This window comes from Rutilus rutilus, assembly GCF_951802725.1.
Source record: "Rutilus rutilus genome assembly, chromosome: 18".
In the NCBI taxonomy this organism is placed as follows: domain Eukaryota; kingdom Metazoa; phylum Chordata; class Actinopteri; order Cypriniformes; family Leuciscidae; genus Rutilus; species Rutilus rutilus.
This window is the reverse complement of record NC_140231.1, coordinates 19854892-19875977: the sequence shown is the minus strand read 5'-3', so window position 1 is coordinate 19875977 and position 21086 is coordinate 19854892. Positions and strand designations below refer to the sequence as shown.

The 21086-nt window shown below is 36.5% G+C and overlaps 1 protein-coding gene across 2 annotated transcripts in view; it reads right to left on the bottom strand.

Moving 5' to 3' along the window:
• The window catches only part of myo5b (myosin VB), a 52548-nt gene that overhangs the window by 8748 nt on the left and 22714 nt on the right, over positions 1-21086 (bottom strand). For both annotated transcript variants that reach the window (XR_014625198.1, XM_084387526.1), the window contains exons 5-28: positions 19673-19829; positions 18847-18990; positions 18680-18761; positions 18185-18292; positions 17962-18071; positions 17578-17843; positions 17151-17232; positions 16352-16492; positions 15587-15709; positions 14823-14906; positions 12331-12474; positions 12135-12232; positions 11186-11272; positions 10957-11068; positions 9095-9306; positions 8848-9004; positions 8519-8758; positions 8194-8430; positions 6636-6720; positions 4857-4999; positions 4660-4779; positions 4424-4558; positions 3815-3883; positions 95-334 (exon numbers count right to left, since the gene is read on the bottom strand). Coding sequence is in view for 1 of the 2 variants with exons in the window: in XM_084387526.1 (XP_084243652.1) it covers positions 95-334; positions 3815-3883; positions 4424-4558; positions 4660-4779; positions 4857-4999; positions 6636-6720; positions 8194-8430; positions 8519-8758; positions 8848-9004; positions 9095-9306; positions 10957-11068; positions 11186-11272; positions 12135-12232; positions 12331-12474; positions 14823-14906; positions 15587-15709; positions 16352-16492; positions 17151-17232; positions 17578-17843; positions 17962-18071; positions 18185-18292; positions 18680-18761; positions 18847-18990; positions 19673-19829 (3376 nt within the window). In the remaining variant the exon portion in view is untranslated. The remainder of the gene's footprint in view (positions 1-94; positions 335-3814; positions 3884-4423; positions 4559-4659; positions 4780-4856; positions 5000-6635; positions 6721-8193; positions 8431-8518; positions 8759-8847; positions 9005-9094; positions 9307-10956; positions 11069-11185; positions 11273-12134; positions 12233-12330; positions 12475-14822; positions 14907-15586; positions 15710-16351; positions 16493-17150; positions 17233-17577; positions 17844-17961; positions 18072-18184; positions 18293-18679; positions 18762-18846; positions 18991-19672; positions 19830-21086) is intronic.

Here is a 21086-nt window from a genome sequence, read left to right as displayed (position 1 = left end):
TGTGGTAAGACAACAGCTGTAAAAAATGGATTAGAAGCCCTCAAAGGTCAAATTTATAAAATGTGTACGTCGACTGATGTGTGGGTAAACTCACAATGTGGTTTATGTTCTCTGACTGTCTCGTGGAGTTCACAATTTGGGTCTTAAGCATAAGGACCTCCTCCTTGCGCACATCCAGCTCCTCATTGGCCGCTTTGAGTTGATTGAGCAGCAGGTTGTAGCCCTCTTGAAGCTCATTGGACGAGTTGTTCTCGGAGGCCCTGTCGGCCACCGCTTTCCTCAACTCGTTCAGGTCATTCTTCAACTTCTTATTCTCCGTTTCAAGCTCTTGCCGCTGTAAGCAGAACAAATTTTATAAAGAGAGTCTGAAAGAGGGTAAAAAGTCTGTATTTTATACTACTTAAAGGATGATTTTTTTAATTCAAATCTATCAAAAGTGACCAGAGGCAAAAAGTTGTAAATAAGCCAGAAAGTATGTGTTTGTGTGAGAGAAAGAAACTTTGAAACAGAAAGAGATGGGAAAAATACAAAAATCAAGCAACTGTATCCAGGTTAACCGAACGCCTGTAGCTAAAGCTTTGATCAGACGCAAAAGAGTGTTTGAGCCCGGCAGAACAAGAACCATCAGCAATTATTATATAAGCTTACAGTGCAATGTTGGGGCGCTTTAAGAAAACAAACAAATCAGTTATGTAATTCTACTGCCTTGAGCTTCACTTGAGCTCAGCTGCACAGCCACCCAGCTTTAGCCCCACCAAAAATTTGCTTAGCACCGGCGCATCCTCCCCTAATGATTATCCTGTTTTTACTCTCAGTGTAACTTTCATTAAAAATCATAATAAAATAAATAAATAAATAAATAATTATATATCATTAAAAACCTAAAAAAAGGGGGGTAATATTGTAAATGTGCCTACAATGGTTTTAACGAGGGAGGAGTCAGTTGCATGCGCAGGTGCGCATTAGCGATTAGTGATCATGCTGCTCATCAACAACGATCATATTGGAGAGCTATTAAATATGAAGACACCGCCTATAGGCTATATGTCTATGGGACTGTAAGTCGACAAGTTCTAAGTATTATGCCTGTGTAGGGACTAATTACATGCTTGATTAGTGATATTAATGTGTACTTTATTAGTGTTATAAGTACATTACAAGTTTACAAGTGTCTTCGATAACAAATGCACATTAATAAACAAATATTACTTTGTACTATATACTATTGTTTACTATAATGTATTTTGAAAGTATACTTCAGTGCATTGTTACAATGATCATTTTCAGCACAGTTAAAACTATACCTAAAATATATATTTTAAGTAAAGTGCAAATAAACAGAATTTTCACTTCAAGAATATTTTTCTAAAATATATTGTTTAGAAAATATACTGAAGTACAATTATTTTAAAGTGTGTTAAAAGTTGTATTGTGAAAATAGGTAAAAGCATGATGCTAATATACTTTTAATACATTTAAAGATAGTACCATTTTTTGTTAGTATATTTGCAATGTACTATTTAAAAAGGGAATATATTTAAAATGTAATAAAGTATTTGAACTGTTAAGCCCCCCCATAGCACCCCCAAGAAAAAAAATCCTGGAGCCGCCACTGCAGCCACCAGATCAACATTTGGCTCTGGTGTTTGCATTCTTGTACTTTGTTCTCTGGTCAGAGTCAAACCTTTTAAACTGGGCATGCTGTTGGGATTCAACACACCCATGTGCTCAGATAAATAACTGATCTTCAGATATGACAGAGTTCCTAAAGGCTACAGACCTTACTATGAATAAACACCATATTTAATTTTATGTCAGTGAAAACTAAGCTATAAAGGATGTATAGAATATACAGGAAGGACAAATAGATCTGACAAAAAAACTTTAGCACACAAAGGAGCAAAATTTTAGTTTTGACTAGTCCAAGTGTGTGTTATATGTATATGTGTATGTATATGTGTATGTATATGTGTATATGTGTATGTATGTATGTATGTATGTATGTATGTATGTATATATATATATATATATATATATATATATATATATGTATGTATGTATATATAAAATAGATAATAATATATATAAATAAATAACAGTTTTGTATGTATGTATGTATGTATGTATGTATATATATATATATATATATATATATGTATGTATGTATATATAAAATAGATAATAATATATATAAATAAATAACAGTTTTGTATGTATGTATGTATGTATGTATGCATGTATATACATACATACAAAACTGCTATTTTAGTATCATTCAGATACTATTATTGTTTTTATTAATATTTATTATTTTCATTTTAATAAGTGTGTTAGTAATTTAGTTGTGTGGTTGTCATTTTCACAAGTTTTTTTCTTTTTTAAATATGTCTATGTAAAATAAAAAATAAAAAACATATTGTTTAATATTAGTTATTTTGTCTTATATATTTTATTTAAGTTAATGTTTAATTTATTTAAGGCAACAAACTTTTTTTTCACTCCTCTGAGTGAGTTCACGTAGTGTAACAGCTCAGCGCTTCTGAGTTGTATGTCAGAACGTAGGCTCACTATTGGCCGACGCTGGTCATGTGTGTGATGCTGGCCAATAGTGAGCCTACGTTCTGACGTACAACCCAGAAGCGCTGCGCTGTTACACTACGTGAACTCACTCAGGCCCACACAGAAGAAAATGAATAGTTGAATGAAGTCGTTATTTTAGTTTTTTTTTAAATAAAAAAAGCCACTATAGTCACTTAGACTAATTTAAAAATGTCTTTACTAATTTTCTGGGCTGGCAAGTTTCAATTGCATAGAAGCCTATGGAGGAGTGAGACAGCTCTCAGATTTAATCAAAAATATCTTAATTTGTGTTCCGAAGATGAACGAAAGCCAAGGGTTGGAACACGAGGGTGAGTAATTACTGACAGAATTTTCATTTTTGGGTGAACTAACCCTTTAAGTTAACTATAATAACCGTGATATATACAGTATAAAGGGATGGCAAAACTAAATAAAATTAAAAGTTACAATTTATGTATGTATTTGAATGAATGAATATATTTGCATTTAAGCATTTCTTAATATTACATTCATATACATTCAGTTTTTAACTTACAAATGTTTTACTTGATATTGTTTTGCTATCACTATTTAATCTCACATTATATGTTGTATTATCTTTACAACTTGGAGATAAGAACTTGATTCAAAATCTTTAAGGTCACAAGACACTGTTAAAAACCAAATTTTTTGTCATTGCTTTTGCTTAAATTATTAATCACTTCTTGTTTATAATATTATTTTTGGCCAGACGAAGTTAGACAGAGCGTTGAAGCAAGTCATTTTTATTGCTTTCCTGCCTTTGCCTCAAGGTTGTTAAAAGAGTTAACCTAACAAAGTGTTGAATGATCAAAAGAGAGCTCGATTAAGAAATAAATTGTATCTAACAGACAGTATATCATCCTGAACATCCTGTCTATTCCACACAACCTTTTCATTTGAATCAAATTCAATGTTTATACAAAGGCACATCTCAATGTTTGTTCGAAAATCAAAGTATTTAATAAAATAAAGAACTGAGTTACTTTATGAAAGTAAAACTTAATCCCATGTGCCATCCTGGCATAATTCAGCTCTCAAAAAAAAAAATCCTAGTCTCAACTTTCTGTATCATCCCACTCACCCAGAGTTTAACAGGCAGTGTGACCAGCAGCAGCAGCAGAGCGGCCCCAGTGCAGAACAAATCAATGAGTAGCACTAAGACAGACATTTGACTAGCGCCGTGACCATTACACTGAGCGGGACTGGCTCTTACCTTCAGACTGTTGTAGGCCAGGTCTGCATTTATATCCTCCTCTGACGTGGAGCTCTTGGGCTCATTACCCTGTTAGATAAAAGAAAAGAGAAAAAAAGATGTAAACACAAGCTGACTGATAAAGCAGAGGACCATGCTGTTGCAAGTACAGATGAGGGACCATCAGAAAAGATAAGTGGAGTTTATGACCGGTCGATTATGTTGCAACCTACATCCAAAATGTGGGAACTGTGAACCTGAATGACTGCTTAACAACACAAGGATCTAATGCTACAAACATCATGAGAGCAGGAAGAGATAAGTATAAACACAATAACAATCAGCAAATACTGATTATTTAAGATTATTTTGATTAATGCATACAGTCACTACCTTAAAGACCCTATCAAATGATTAGACGGTCAGTTTTCTTTCCTGTGTTGACATATTTCCAGTTAAGGCCAATGGTCTTTTGATAAATGTCTTAAAATATATAGCTAAAAAAGAGAGTAATTAGTATTATTTTATTTTGTACAGTATTTTACAATGTTTGTAATGTTTTTCTGTTTTGTTTCATTGGCAACTGTGAGATGAGAATGAAAGCAAAGCAGACATGACAAATACACATGCCTTGCGTTGGCTCAGTTCCTCTACTTTTTCTAGATTGGTCTGCAGCCTCTTTCTTTCCTGCTCCAGCTCTCGCACACGCTTCTGTAATTTCATGAAAACACTGAGGTCCATGGCGGCCTTCTCTATGCCCATCTCCTGCAGGAAGACAAATCATATTAATGCTCATCCTGAGGTACCTTTACACCCTTTACAAAACCTGTTGTTGTACGTCAGCAGATTGAGCCAAATAGCTTTACCTCCACCTGCTGGATGGTGTCATCAGTGTCTCCTGCCTCTGACATACTGATGGAGGGGTAGTTGGAGTCCGAGCCCAGACTGCTCTGGTTAGAGGGGATCCTCCGGTGACCGGGATGGAACTAAAGTGTGTAAAACCCATGTTAAAAACAACAACAAAAACAAAGTTCCAGAAGTTTAGACTCAGTCAGACTATTACCTTCATGGAGGACATGTCCTCCTGCAGGTTTTCGTATCTCTGCTCCAGTCTGGAATATTCTTTCACCAAGTTCTGATATCGTTGCCTCTCGTCGTCCAGTTCCACCTGCAGGCTCTCTTTCTGAGACACATCACTTGCCTGACCTGAGAGACACAACACAGGCATTCACACACAGGAAATAAACAATGAGCCAGACGACATGCTGCTCCAATTCCCTCGTATTTTGCTTGTATCCACTTACACAAGCTTGAGTATTTTTGTATTTTAGATGTGAGCGAGGTCTCTATTTTACATTCACACTACAGGTTTTGTGTAACCATTTGACTTGAATATTATGCAATATAATATTGATGATGATGATAATACACCTTTTATTGATCTTCGGTTTGATTGATCAATAAAAGATCTATAAAAAATCTTTATTACTCTGATGGAAGACCTTTGAGCGTCAATGTGTAGGTTACAATATGTTCTTCATTCTGTAATCTCAATAGAAAAAAAACAAGGACCTTCTCTCATACTCTTCATTCACGATGCATATTATAACCGAAACAGCACTGTAGACTTGCATCAGATACTTCTCAACTGTACTCCAAGTTGTATATACAGTATGAAAGCCTCTAATCACATCCTGTGAACAGATTCTGAGAAAGCTATCAGGCGTATGGCCTGATAGTGATTTGATGAAGCAGCCATCTAATTAAACAGGCAATTTCAATTTAAGGAGGTAAGTGGTATAATAAATTTGTGACATTGTATCCTTTGACCCTTTAGGTTAAAGGTCCATATCAGACATACTGGATAAAGAACATCCAACATTTAAAATTCTTCTGTATTTCCCAAAAATGTTTGAGTGTTCCCCCAATTTCCTTTGGTTTTATTTAACTGTTATAGACTGTTGGTTATCTAATTTGATCTTATTTACCACATAAAAGCTTGATTGTGCCTCCAGCTTTAAATGTCCTATTCAATTGAACTGCAGAAGACTTATCTTTAAAGGGATAGTTCTCACACACAAAAAAAACTAAATCATTTGTGTCGTTCCAAACCCGTGACTTTCTGTCTTCTACGGAACACAAAATAAATGATTCTGAAGAATGTTTCAATTGTTTTTGTCAATACAATGAATGTTAATGGGGTCCAAAACAACACTGAATGGACTCCATTGACACTGTATGGACGATATGTTGGAAACATTCCTCAAACATTTTTTTTTTGTTCGGCAGAAGAAACAAAGTCATTCTGAATGACATGAGGGTGAGTAAATGGCAGTCACTTTTATCCTCAATGGAATAATATAGACAGAATAAGTCAAACCAGAAGCGAAAGGTCTGAGATTAAAAAAATTCTGCTTCTAACTCAAAAAGCTCTCACAAAACAAACTGTTAAAAGTCTGCAAAAACAATCACTACATTCATAACAGCGTGTTGAACAACGTAAACAGCATGGATAGCAGAACAGCACTAAGGAACAAGTGACATTTAACAAATAAAAAGCGTATTGAGACCAAACCTCGGGTTTCAAATAGCATTCTCGCATGTGAACAGGCTTGCTACAATGGTCAGCTTTTAGTTGTGCAGGTAAGGAAGCAGTGTCACATTCCTCCTCTGAAATCCAATATATTTTCTGTTTCTCTCGTCCCACTTCTGCACACAGACCCTCTTGTGCGTCAAACAAAACCAGCCCAGCCCTCCAGGCAAGTCACACATCCTCTCACTCCTCATACCCCTTCCTCCAGATGCTTTGAGTGTGTGTGACTCTGTGAAGCGTGAAACTTACCCTGAGTGGAGGACTGGATTTTGCGGTTCATCTCTTCTTTCTCCTTCTTCAAAAGTGTGTTCTCTTTCTCCAGCTCCTCTACCCTCTACACACAAAAAAGAAAGAAAAGTCACACGACTCTTTCAGCTCAAACCATCAGATCAACAAGCAAGTTTAACTGTAAGAAAGCAAATTTGAATGAAATATACTGGGGTCAAATTTTTTTTGATATTTGTATATTTGTATGCATGTTTGTACAAATATATTATATTATCAGCAAATCAATTTCAGAGAAAAGCTGAATTAAAATAATGAATTATTATTTCAGAATGTCTTACTAATTGATATGTCCCATTTGGGGCATATATATATATATATATATATATATATATATATATATATATATATATATATATATACCCCAAATGGGACATATCAATTAGTAAGACATTCTGAAATAATAATTAATTTCATATATATATATATATATATATATATATATATATATATATATATATATATATATATATATTCCTATATACTATAACAAAAGTTTGGGGGTCAGTTGGGTCAAAAAAAAAAAAAAAAAGTAATACTTTTATTCCGTAAGGGTTAAACTGATCAAAGGTAACAGTAAATACATTTATAAAGTTACAAAAGGTTTTTGTTTCAAATAAATTCTGATCTTTTGAACTTTAAATTCATCAAGAAATCCAGAAAAAAATATTAAGCAGAACTGTTTTCAACATTGATAATAATACAATGTTTCTTGAGCAGCACATCATCATATTAGAATGATTTCTGTAGGATCATGTGACACTGAGGACTGAAGTAAAGATGCTGAAAATTCAGCTTTGTCATCACAGGAATAAATTACATTGTAAAATATATTAAATTAGAATTTCACCACATTACTGTATCACAGCTATGGCGATCATGTGAGACATACATACATTTATATATATATACACACACATACATATACATATATATATATATATATATATACACGCAAGCACGCACACATATACACATGTATATATATATATATGTGTTTGCATTACAAGAAATTAAAAAATGATGAATGTAAACGTAATGAATTGAGTGCATCACTAATATTTAAGTCTAGTAATTATAATTAGATTATTTCTAATTACTGTAATTTATATTTATAATTTACTTTATTTTACTGTAACTCTGTCTTTATTTGATCTAACTATCAAAACAAGAGGGTGATGATCACATTAAGTCACATTAAACACACACTAGCTGATTATGTCATTTCAAAAGACCTTTTGTGAGCTAGTCAAAGCTCTTAAACAATTTCCATGCATTATTCAATTTTCTTGTGGGTGACAGACATTAGTTATGTAACAGCTGCCCTGTTATGAAAGCCAGAGTGTCATTTTTTTGTGTGGAAACTGAAAAGCTAAATGCATTGATCTATTTTTGTAACATTCAACCATTAACCCTTAAGACAATTTAAATGAAACCTACAGAAATAAGAAAAACTACATGAGACAAAAATATACCAAATACTAAAAATGGCAGCAAACATCGACTAGGCATCCTTTCTCACCTGTTGGAGCCCTTGCTTCTCGTTGCTGAACTCCTCCTCTATCTGCTTCCTCTGGGCGTTGGCTTCCTGAAGCTCCGCCCTCAACTTCTCAAGCTCTTCCTGCAGTGATGCCACCGGAGTGCCAGCAGCCTGCCGACTGCGAAGGGTCTCCAGCTCCTTCTGGAGCTTATTGACCTCTGATCCCAGAGTAGCGTTAGCAACAGCCAGCTGCTCTTTCTGATTTTTATAATCTTGCGACTGCAAAGAAAAGGAGATAGCTGCTTAACATAATGCCAGTTTGTTTTGGTGACTGTAATCATGTATGCATCCTATTATCTTCCGGTACCTGGTTATCCATCTTCTTCTGAAGCTGCACGATCTTGTTCTCCATTCCGACATTGAGGTTTTTAAAGTGTTCGGCCGAACGGGCCTCTATCTTGAGCTGTTTGAGCTGACGAATGGCACGTACGCGACGGTAAAAACACTGGATGACAATGGCAGAATATCGGGCATGGAGAAACTTCTTCCTCACAAGCCAACCACGGACGGTTTTCTGTATGATAATGGCTTTGTGATGAAGCAGGAACTGTAAAAGACAGAAAATGCAACTTAAAACTGTGCTTTAAAGAAACAACATGGAGAGAGTGAAACACAAGACAAAGTGCAGTGCAGTACCTCCTGATATAACCTGCGTATGAACATGCCCCGGGCGAACGCTTGAATGGTGATCACAGCCTGACGGATCCTCAGATAGTCCCGTCTAACTTGTACCATCCGGTACTGCTTCTGACAGATAAGTGTTGCTCGGGTCAAGCGAAGCATCTCTGCGTGTCTGAGAGACAGTGAAAGAACACAAGTTGTTAGGAAAGCGAAAAATGTGCCAGTGAAGTTCAAGCTAAGAGCCGTTTACTTAAACACTCACCTGCGTGCCAAGTAACCCCGGCCGTATCTCTGCAGAGTGATGGCAGATTTGCGGATCTTGCGGTACCGAATTCTCTGCAGCCATCCTCGCACGGTCTTCTGGATCTTAATGCAGGCATAGCGGAACTTATCGGCTCGGAGCTTCTCCAGATAGGCCACCTGCCCAGCCCTGAAGAAAATCTTTGTCTTTCCAAATTGGAACTTATCTGGATCCTGAAGGAGAAATTAAATAAAGAGTCACAATTAAAAGGTTTATTAATGATAAATATACTTGAATAAACAGTAATAAAATATTTGTCACGTTGAAGATGCTATTTTGTACAAGCAGAAGCAGTAGATGTTAAAAGGTCAAAATATTAACAAAAATAATTTTTTGCAAAATCTGCATTCATTGTATGTTTAAAATTTTGGGGTTGGTGAGTTTTTTTCATGTTTTTGAAAGTCTGCTCACAGAGTCTTAAAAATCTTACAGACCCCAAACTTTTGTTAGAATGTATTTATGAAACATTTAAATTCTTAATATAGGAATATAGGTTGCACTTTATTTTACAGTACATGCACTTACGTGTACTTACCTAAGAAAGTACAGGGTAATAAGGCAACTACATTGGTTAAGGTTACAGTAGGTTTAAGGGTAGGTTCTGGGTTTGTACCTAGTTATTACACAGTTATTGCAATCACTATAATAAGTACATAGTATGTACATGCGGAACTGGGGTCGTATTCACAAAGCATTTTATCTTACCACTAGGAGTACTCCTAAATCGCACTAAAAGATTTTAGCTAGGAGTTTTCTCTTAAAAGTTATTCACAACGCCTTTCAGACCTACTCTTAATAAAGAAAAATGACAACTCCTAAACTAAGAGTGAGTCTTCGTTGCTATGGATGACGTCATTACTCATGCACGAGCTTGACTGAAGTGACCACCTTGATTGGCTGATGATTGTAACGCGGGAATGATTCCAAACAGCTCCCCTACGATGATGAGTGACAGGTGACAGGTCTGAGAATGCATGCGCTACACAAGTAGTGCGAAGGACGGAAGATGATGAATAACTGAATAAATAGCCTAAATGAATAAAGAGTAAGGCAAAACAAATAGCCTAGTAGCCTAATGAAACATATGGATTGATGCAATATCTTTGCAACATTATTGAATTAATCTGTCACTATATGCCTCTGCCTACGTTTGCAAAGAGAAGAACATTTTAATTTGATTCACAATGAAACGTTACAATTAGTTTACATGCAATGAGTAGCCTAGTTTTGGTTGTTGTTGGTGGCGTTATTGCATCCCTAGTTATGCCTACAATGCAAAATTGTTCCCTCGCGATTGGAAGCTCCTGTAGCCGCCGCATACGGATTTCAAAACATCGCAACGTGAAATGCCACAAAAAGTGGTTTGTGAAGGTCTTAGTGAGTTAGGAGTCCTCTCGACTTCTTTTAAGCTGTCCCAGGCTTAGGTGCTACTTTTAGGGCTAAAATGCTTCGTGAATTACTCTTAGTCAAAAAAATTAGGAGTCCTAAAGTTACGAGTGACACGCCCATTATTTTTAGGAGTTGCTCCTAAATTGGCCAGTTAAGGAGCTACTTTTAGCCTTAAAATTCTTTGTGAATACGGCCCCAGAACTGTAAAATAAAGTGATACTGAAATATGGTCTGAGCTTATCTGCTTTTTTAAACACTAATGAGGCAATACCGTGATATAGGGATGGTATTAGAAGCCAATACAATGGTATTAATGAGCTTTAAAAAAAACTGTGGTAATTGTTCAGACAAACATGGTATTACCACAATACCAGAATGAGAGCGAACATTATGCGTACAACTTACATTTGAGCTTCTAGCAACGTTAATCTTACCTTGACCAAGGTCTCCAGCAGGTTCTTACAGACCTGCTTCTTATCCCCAATGGTCAGGTCCTTTTTTGTCATGAGCACCCGATATCTGCTGAAGAAATCTGGATAGGTCCACCTAAGAAACGACATCAGATGTGATGAGGAAATGACACTAAATACACTTGTATTCAGTTTGATTTCCATAATCATTATTAAAATTGCTTCAGAATGATTATGGAATTTCAACTGTTACCTGGATGGATAGCCAGCGGCACTGATGCGGATGGTCTCGAGAACTCCACATGCTCGCAGTTGCTGAACAGCTCTACTAGAATCAAATCTAGAGAAAGCAAGAAATCAGCCAAAGGAGTGAGGGATCTTTACAAAAACCAACACAAGATGATCTAGACATTTTTTTTCTGGGTACAAAACTTGTCACACCACAGGAGATTTGGGGCGTTATCTAGACCTACCGGATCTTTCTCTTGAGCATAGAGCACATTTCCCGTGAGAGAGGCATTGGGAGGCTGCAGTCCACTCTGGGACTGAAGACAGTCTGACTCACAACTCTGTGACTGTGTGTTCACAACCTTAAGAGCATGTGACTGACAAAACCCTCTCAATTTAGCATCCTTGAAGGGCATCCTTTGTGCTCAGGAATTCGCAGAGGGCACAAACAGAGCCAAACAAGACCCTACTCTTTCTCAGGTTTGTGAATTTTACAAGAAAAATAAGTAAACAAATACATTGATTATGATAGATTGTAGATGTAGATGTTTATTATCGTATTATCTTATTTTCCAAGATTTGGGCGAAACATTCGTTTTTATCATAGTATTTGGACAGGTCAATGTTGTCAGGTTTTCATTCACGCAAACACTTCAAGGGAAAAAGAATTAACAGAAGTGTTAAATCAGCAAGAATTTTGCAAATGGGAAGCACTTCTACTGATTTTGATCTGAGAAAACTAGGTCTAATTATTTTATATAACCTGATCGGCTAATTCTCAGAGGAGCTTTGATGCCTTATTCTCCGAAGAAACTTGCAGAGCAATTGAGGTCGATCAAATGTCACCGTACCAGCATGACTCTAATGTTCTCTGGCAGCTTAAATTAATTTGCTATACCTCGCTATTTATAGCCTAGATAAACTAGATAAGTTCTAACAGAAGAATAAAACTGAGGCAAAGAGACCAAACTTACACAAAGGATTCCTTAAAATCATTGGGCTTAATGCAGCGCACATAATGAGGGGTGGTAGCGTTCAGCGTTTCCATCAGAAGATGTAGAGAGTTCCTGAACTGTGAGGGAGAGAATTTTGTGAATCACCTCATCTTCATAATAAACACAGCTTCAGTGGGTCCACCATCAAAAACTGGCCTTTGACACCAAGCCTCACCTGGGTGCCCACGCTTTTCCTGTGCTCACGGTTGTGGCCTTTTAGAGCAGGTTTGGCGGGCCGGACGTTGATCCTGGAGGTCTTGCTGGCGGCTGAGGGAGCAGGATCTTTACCATCATGGAAGAGATCTGCAACCAGCTGGAACTGTACAAAACAAAACAAAGAAAATATATTTTTGTAGAGACACAAGAAAACAAGAATATTAATAAGAATGGTTACATTTGATTATATAAGTGTCACATGAAGAAACCTTGACTGCTTAAACTGTAAAAATGAATTTTCAGTGACATTACAGATGCATCACATCTTACATAAGAGGCATAAAAACCCCTTTTTTTATTCTAGCTAGACTAGTGTAAATTTGTATTCAACTCCAGCAGCACTTCAAAGCACTTTTAGAAGCCCTTTAAAATCCACTCCCTGAGCATCCACCGCAAGGCAGGTACACAGTGTGTTTCAATGCATTGCTAATACCATGATCCTGCCAAGTTTCAGCACTCTAAGACAGAACAGAGATGATATCATTAAACCGCCGTCACTATAGGTCTGACACTAGATGACACTGATAAACAGAGATGCTAAAAAAGAAAGTAAATACAAATTAAAGGTGTACGTAGCAATGGTCTCCCGAGTTGCATCCCGATTACTTATATAAGTAGGCCCCTTTTGAACAGGGTTGTATAAAGTAATGGAAATGAACATTTAATCATTTGTTATAAGTTAAAGTAAAAATTTGCCTCCGTATCCTGACTTTGAAAGGCTCTACACCATGGCCTATCACAATTTTACACTGAAATGGATTTCACTGGCTGTTTTAAATCAGCAAGACAGACAAAAATACTGTTTATTTTTAATAAGGATGTCGGTCATCAGTGAAATATATCCTTAAAATTTTAACAAGTATTACATTTTAACATTAGTCAAGTAAAATAAAAAGGCACTTTATTATTTAATTTAATTAGAAAAAAATCCTCACATGCAAAACGAAAACGTTACCACTAGACCAGCGGTTAATACTTGGCTTTTAAGTGATCAGTGGTAGATGTAAGACTGAAGTTATAGACATCACATTGACTATTTATTAAAACAGTAAAATATCGTGTTTAATTATTTCTGTACAACCTAATTAATATGCATAAGTTAAAGGAACACTCCACCGTTTTTTGAAATAGGGCTTATTCACCTTCTTTCCTACATTTAGATAGGTGGGCAAATGCATTTTTGTCTCAGTGCATGCATTGTTTTAGTTTGACAGGGTCGGCGCTATCTTAGCTTAGCATAATGAATGTAATCCTTTGTTGCCAGCTAGCATGTCCTGAGTAAAAGTAATATATATATAAAAAAATAAAAAAAACACCTAATTACTTCTTGTGGCCTGCGTATTCACAACGAGTACAAATAGCGATGCAGATTAACACTAGGCGATTTCCTATGCAGATATTGACATGGGACTATATTAGGGGGAAGCACAGGCGAAGCACTGCTACTTGGGCTCAGAGATATCACGCCCAAGTAGCAGTGCTTCGCCTGTGCTTCCCCCTAATATAGTCCTTAATATATAAGTCAATATCTGCCTAGGAAATCACCTCGTGTTAACTATTTGTACTCGTTGTGAATACGCAGGCCACAAGAAGTAATTAGGTGTTTTTAATTTTTTATATCACTTTTACTCAGGACATGCTAGCTGGCAACAAAGGATTCCATTCATTGTGCTAAGCTAAGCTAGCGCCGACCTTGTCAAACTAAAACAATGCATGCACTGAGACAAAAATGCATTTGCCCACCTATCTAAATGTAGGAAAGAAGGTGAATAAGCCCTATTTCAAAAAACGGTGGAGTGTTCCTTTAAGCCTTCACTATTAACACAACAGTATTCCAACACTGTCGTGCAGGGAAGATCTTTAACTTGTAGATGCTGATGTGCTGGTGTCTTTAAATTAACTTAACTCAGATTCCAGCAAATTCTGTTGCCAAGAAACCTCAGGACAAAACATTACGAAAGAGAGAAAGAGAGAGATCAGTATCGACAAAGACAATGGATATCCTATTAAATCTCAGTTAAGATGGATCTGGCTGTTCGAGTGATATACAGTGCTAGGTGTGGACAAGGTCAGGCCTCTGTTTGCCTGAAAACTTTAAGTCAATTAACTGCTTAAACAGATCAGAGAGCAAAACATTAGCTAAAGTGTGATTTCAATCACGCAAACTTGAGGAAGAATGAAGTATAAACAGAAGCTCGGCTGGACAGGGAAGAGTAACATATATACTAAGGGTATTGCCTTGAATTAATAATAACAAATTGTCAAAACCAAAATGTTTGATTTTATGATAAGAAACTGTTAATTATATTCATATTCATTATATTTAGTTCATGAAAATTGTATTATATTTAATATAATAGTTAATATTATTGTTATTATTAATGAACTTTCTATTCTTTTGCAATTTTAAAACATAATATTTGAATCTTACCAAAAATACCCATTGCTCACCTTACTGGCCTTGAGGATGTTTATCTGCTCCTCATAAACAGTGTCTCTGTTCTTCTCCAGGAAGCCGTCAGACTGATATTCAACCTGCCAGGGATGACATAATGTCACAAGTTTAACTCATACATCAGTACCACACTCAAAATAACTTGCTACCTAATTTGTGTGACCCAAAACTGGCATGGAGAAGAATCAGCCATTTTTGTTACATTCATCATGCATTATTAACACAATCATTTGTGTTGTGTAACAAAGTTCCTCACAAGTTGGGTTTCAGTGAGCAGATTTGCCCTAAAAACCCAGCTGTGCAACACACACATTTATAATTTCCACAAAAAGTATGCATGTCACTCAAGTTCAATTTCGGATCAGTCATCTAGGCAATATAAGGCCTGGTTTCACAGACAGGGCTTACATTAAGCCAGGATTAGGCCTTAGTTCAATTAGGGCATTTAAGAAGCTTTTTTTAAACGTGCCTTAGAAAAAAACATTGCTGGTGTGCATCTTAAAACAAAACAATGGCACTGACATTTTAAGATATGTCAGTGCAAATTGCTTTCAGTCAAAACAGCTCAAACATGCATTTTAGTCTGGGACTAGGCATAAGCCTCGTCTTTAAAACCGGGGGAAATGTCCTGTTAAAGGGTTAACATCAATTGGGGTTTACAATTTATAGTATGAAAGCCTGGTTTAGAGTTTCAAGTTGTTAATGATTGGATTGGTGACATCATTATAGCACTTAACTCCTTAATAAAAGCTGAACCCACCTTATCTGCAAAGTGGACCACAATGAAAGACCTGTTGGACATCCTAGGCTTTTCGAAATGCCCACTGCTTGAATGCTTGCTGTACAGCTTCTGCGCCCAATTTTGATCTGTTCCTTTGGGAACCTGTCAGATGCAGAAAAGAAAAATTCTGTGAACTGAAAACATTATTTGGGTTACCTGTAGCAGAAATAGCATGTTCACCCTTTTGAAGCTGCTCCGGTTCCTACTCAACATCTTCAAAGAGCGGGGGTGTTTAAAACTAAATTAGATGCTCTGTTCTAGAGGTCTGCGTGGGATGGAGTTTTCTGAACTCCTTCTTTCTTAAAGGAAGCTTTTTTTAAACGTGCCTTAGAAAAAAACATTACTGATGTGCATCTTAAAACAAAACAATGGCACTGACATTTTCAGTGCAAATTGCTTTCAGTCAAAACAGCTAAAACATGCATTTTAGCCTAGGACGTCATTAGAGCACTTGGAGTTTTCCATCCGACTCCCGCAAGATTATCTAACACTCCCGCCCACTTCCGCCAAGATATGTTAGATTTTATCCCGCTCGAAACTTTCACGGTTTGTCCCGTTTCTGGCCGCAAAAGCCTGTAGGAAGAGGTGTACGCTGATTCTTCCCGTTAGATTATGTGTTGTTCTGGTGTCTATAGGCTAGGTTTTCCAATTTTTACACACACACAACAATCAGATCTCCAGTTGTTTAGGCAACATGCCTCTCAAAATCTTTTTATCAACTTTTATTCCACTGCTCGGGCTCACCTTACACTCCTCATCAAGAAGGTCCAGGATACCAAGCTTGGCTTCAATGAGGTCAATGCACGGCTGGTTATCATAGAAATCAATAAGTGTCCAGGGGATCTGCTCCTTCATATACTCTTCTTGCTCCAGTTTAAACACATGCTGAGTGACAGATTATGTATATGTATTAGGTAAATGCATCAAACACATGAATCTTGTTGCAACTAAATACAGCCAAGAGTCACAAACACATAGATCATTCCTGTCATGCATTACATTTTGAACATGAAATGAATATGCTTTTGTTGATATTGAATGAAATATTTATACACTGTATAAACTATATAATTCGAAATGCAATTATAAAATGATGTCACTTCGTGGAAGATGACTTCATTAAGGAACTGGCTTTTGTTAGTTAAACTACCATTATAATGTTATTATATATTTATTATTATAAAATGTTGTCTAATATTTAAAAAAAATATAAAATGGATGGCTAAATAATACAAAGCAGCTACACAAGTCTTTAAAACTAATATGCTTTGTTCAGCAATTTGTTTAATTTTTTAATTTTTATTTAAAAAATATTATTTAACAAATCATATATCATATAAAATAATATTAAATATTTAATATTAAAATGAAACTAATATGATTTTTTTTACCTTTAAAAAAATTGAGAATATATTTGATTAGAATTATAATATTCATCCAGTATATTATGATATATAAGATAGTATATTTCTAAATATGTATAGCATAGCAGAAGTGACTCAAATGGCATTAAACATGGATCTAGAGATCCTCTATTACTGACCGAGTTGAACTGTTGCTGTAGTTTCTCATTGGCATAGTTAATACAGAACTGCTCAAAGCTGTTGATCTCAAATGTTTCAAATCTGTTGAGAGATGAAGACATGTTAACATTGAATGAAAACAAACTGAACACCTTCTGCACTTCTCTCTGCATCCTATAGCTTGCCACTTCTCTGCTTATTTACTCTAGTGCTGATCAATAAGTTCCCTTATTTGAGGAAGCAATTAGTCCCATGGCCAAAAAGGCTTATAAGCAAATGCTGACTCTAAAAACTCAATGAGGTTTCTGCTAAGGGAAGGTCAAAACATGAAAGACAGTTTCCTGTGGCCCACAGAGACATATTACCCTACCGTACTGTATATAAGAACCCAGGGAGCTAAGTTTCCAAATCTTTACAAGTATGCCCTCTCATAATCACAAGCATTACCCGTAGATATCCAGCACCCCGATGAATGAGTGCTGTTTAGTGGATGTATGCAAGGCCTTATTGACGTGCTCCACAATCCAGTCAAAGAGATGGGCGTAAATGTGTTTGGCCAGGGCATCTCGGGCGTTGACCGCCTGGGCGTACGGCATGTTCTTCACGTAGGTCTCGGCAGTGGTCACCAGCTTCCTGCGGCACAGCCAGTGCTCCATCTGCTCCTGTTCTATACCGAGCAGCTGACAGAAATGATGCAGATAAGTGTCGTCTCTCTGCAGGTGAAAAAAGAGATTGTGATTGCTAAGGCAAGTGAAGAATAGTCATCGGTTTAATGCTTATATGCAAAAACAAATAACATGCAGCAAGACACACTGTTTGTCGTTTACTTACGGTGATATGGCAGGATTCTCCATCTCTCTCTGACACAATTTCCACGTTCCCCAGGTGCAAGATGGAGGCGATTACCTTAAAGATGCTCATTTGATGGTTCTCTTTCACACCTGCACAACACACAATGCAACCATGATAAATATTTACGATTGACGCTCAGTATGGCTTTGGTATAATGTTGCAACTCCTTGGTTATAGTAATTTTTATAGCCGTATTCCTCACCAAGCATTGTAAGAGCTTCTCTTGTCTTCACAAGGTCCTCAGCATCATTCACACCCTCAATGAAAATGTTCTCACCCAGAGATGTGAAGGTAAAGTCTTCTGCGCTGGCTAAAACATGAGGGTGAATGGACAATTTGAATGAGCAAAACTTAAAGTCTGTCAGTGGTAGCAGTAGGCTTTAGGATCCAAAAATGCTAAATAAAATCTAAATATAGATATTATTTATCCTAACTAATTTATCCTTATTAACCTAATATTTTATATTACCTTTAATTTTTAATGTAAATATTTCATGAGAAAAACCCAAAATGAAGATAATTTAAGTCATTACAATAATTTGACAGACAAGTTGCATCGTGTCTCACAGAAAAATGATCATCTCGTGCCACGAGGACCACATTTTTAAAATATATTTGTGACATTTCTGTCATCAAACTGTATATACCATCATACGGGAAGTAACCAAACCATCATTGTGTTCACTGGGTCACTTACACAAGGCAAGATCTTTAAACTCTGGCAGAGATGATGAAGCACAGAGCTGGTAGAAAATGTGGTAGTTCCTCTCTTCCTCAGCCTGCAGAAACATTGACGTTCAGCACATGGAAAAGCACAAGGGGCTACGATTAAATCTTAAAGCCTCCTTCCGGTGTGAGACGCACCTGAAAGACTACTCTGGACTTCTCAAGCAGATACGTTCGCATGTTGGCACCGATGATGTGATATCTCCTATCAAAGCCAATCTCAATGTATTTCCCAAAGCGGCTGCTGTTGTCATTGCGGGTGGTTTTTGCATTTCCAATGGCCTGCACAGAAGAGGAAAAGAAAAAGAGTGTTAATCATGGTTGACTCACTTTTTGGTTGGTATAAGCTGGAACAGGAGGTTATCAAATGACTGATCCATAATAGAACATAAGGGTGGAGAGTTTCATAACAGAGGGTGTAACATGTTTGAGGAGGCGTAAACCTAAAATCCTGTTTGCAGCATAATTTAGAACGAGTAATTACTGTGATTTCAGATTATTTGTTTGTCTGAGCCGGGATGTTATGAGTCACCTTTAGTATTAGTATCTCTAGGTTTGCATCCTAAGAGATCCTTCTATCATCAGTGCTCATTTCCACTGTAATGCTATCTCTAAATTGACTGTGAGATTTGGCCACTCTCATTGGCACACAGATTATCTTCCTGAAGGGCACACAAGCCAGCTCTGCTCTTATCTGTACACACAGGCCTGCCGATTCTTGGGTTTCATTTCGCAGCTTAAGTGTGCCAGTGCCACAATGAGATGGAGTGATGAGAGAAGCGAGGGCACCTTTACAGCCGCTGCACACTTTGGAAGTACTTGGTGGCACAAGTTTATGAAATTGAACATTGATTATTCTGGTAATGTGTCTGAATTAAGTGGTTCTCAACTCATTGACATTATCTGGAGACCTGGGTCATTTTTCTCTCAAGAATTATTAAAATACAGGAGTGTCAAGGCATACCTCCATGATGGGGCTGGAGGCCAGTACTTTCTCTTCAATGCTGGTGTCATTTGCTGAACCTCCCACAGTGGCAAAAAAGCGCATGGCATACTTTGCCGAAACTGTTTTACCGGCTCCAGACTCGCCACTCACGATAATCGACTGGTTCTTCTCATCTCTGCAGGAAAAAGTTCAGGTTTACATACAGAATCAGTGTCTATATGAATACCTGAGGTGATATACATGATAAATAAGTGTATTCAACTAATCAAATGGTGCTTACAGAAAAGGGAGGTCTATGAAACATGTTATGATGCATGATGCAATCTGATGCTCTTATAAAAGAAAATCAAAATAAAGAGTACGACAGGCCTTGGAAAATTGTGATTTTTCTCCGGTCCCAAAATATGAGAGGATCAGAATAATATAGATCACATTTTTTTTTGCAGTGTGACAATTTTTTGTAAAAATGAATGAAATTGTGTAACTGAATTTGTTATCATATGCAAATACTTTTGATATTAAATAACTTAAATTACAAAACATAATATATAAATGTTAAATATATGGTTTGAGTAAATGTATATATTTTATACATATATGTATATATAAAAATATACTCAAAATATATATTTAGCCATTTAATCAAATTGAATATATTTTAAATGATTACATTTTATATAGTTACCTCAAACTGCAAGGATCAGGGACATTTTACAGTGCATAGCAAAAAAAAAAAAAAAAAAAGGGTGTGTTGGAACCTCACAAGGTTCCAGGATGGCCTTTGTACACAATGACTAAAATAAGAGGATGCTGGCTGAGAGATTTTATTATGTTTTTAACAAAGGAAAGTTTATGATTTACAGTCACATTTTGTCAGCTGCAGACATTTTGTCATGACTGCAGTTAACATTCTCCAATACTCTGACATCTCCAATCAAAACCACACCAGTTGCCGCTGGTCAGACTTTAACAGAGTCTATATGCACTAGACCTGGATTTCCTCCTTCGCCTGAGCTTATTTTGGGACTTCAGCAGTACACCAGTCATTAAGAAGTCACGATGTCTCGGCATGGGATGTTTAGCTCAAGCTTAAACCTGATGTGCAAATGGTTTTGTCTTTTGTTTCAAGCAACAAAAAAAACCATATAAATACAAAGGTTCAAAGAATGATGCTGCGTGCACTGTGATTATCTGCCCACTCCATCCATTATTAAATCGAGTGGAACTTTCAGATTACTCACAGCTTTCAAAGCGCATGCTGTCATTCCCTGTTTACGGCCAGTGAAAATCACTGCTCTGAAACTTTAGCTTTTTTACAAAACAACAGAGCTGAACCAACAGCTTCATCATTTATTTGATGCAAATAACTTATTAAATCTTCTTGATAAATGCTTAATAAATCACCGATAGTCACATAAAAATCATAAGATGA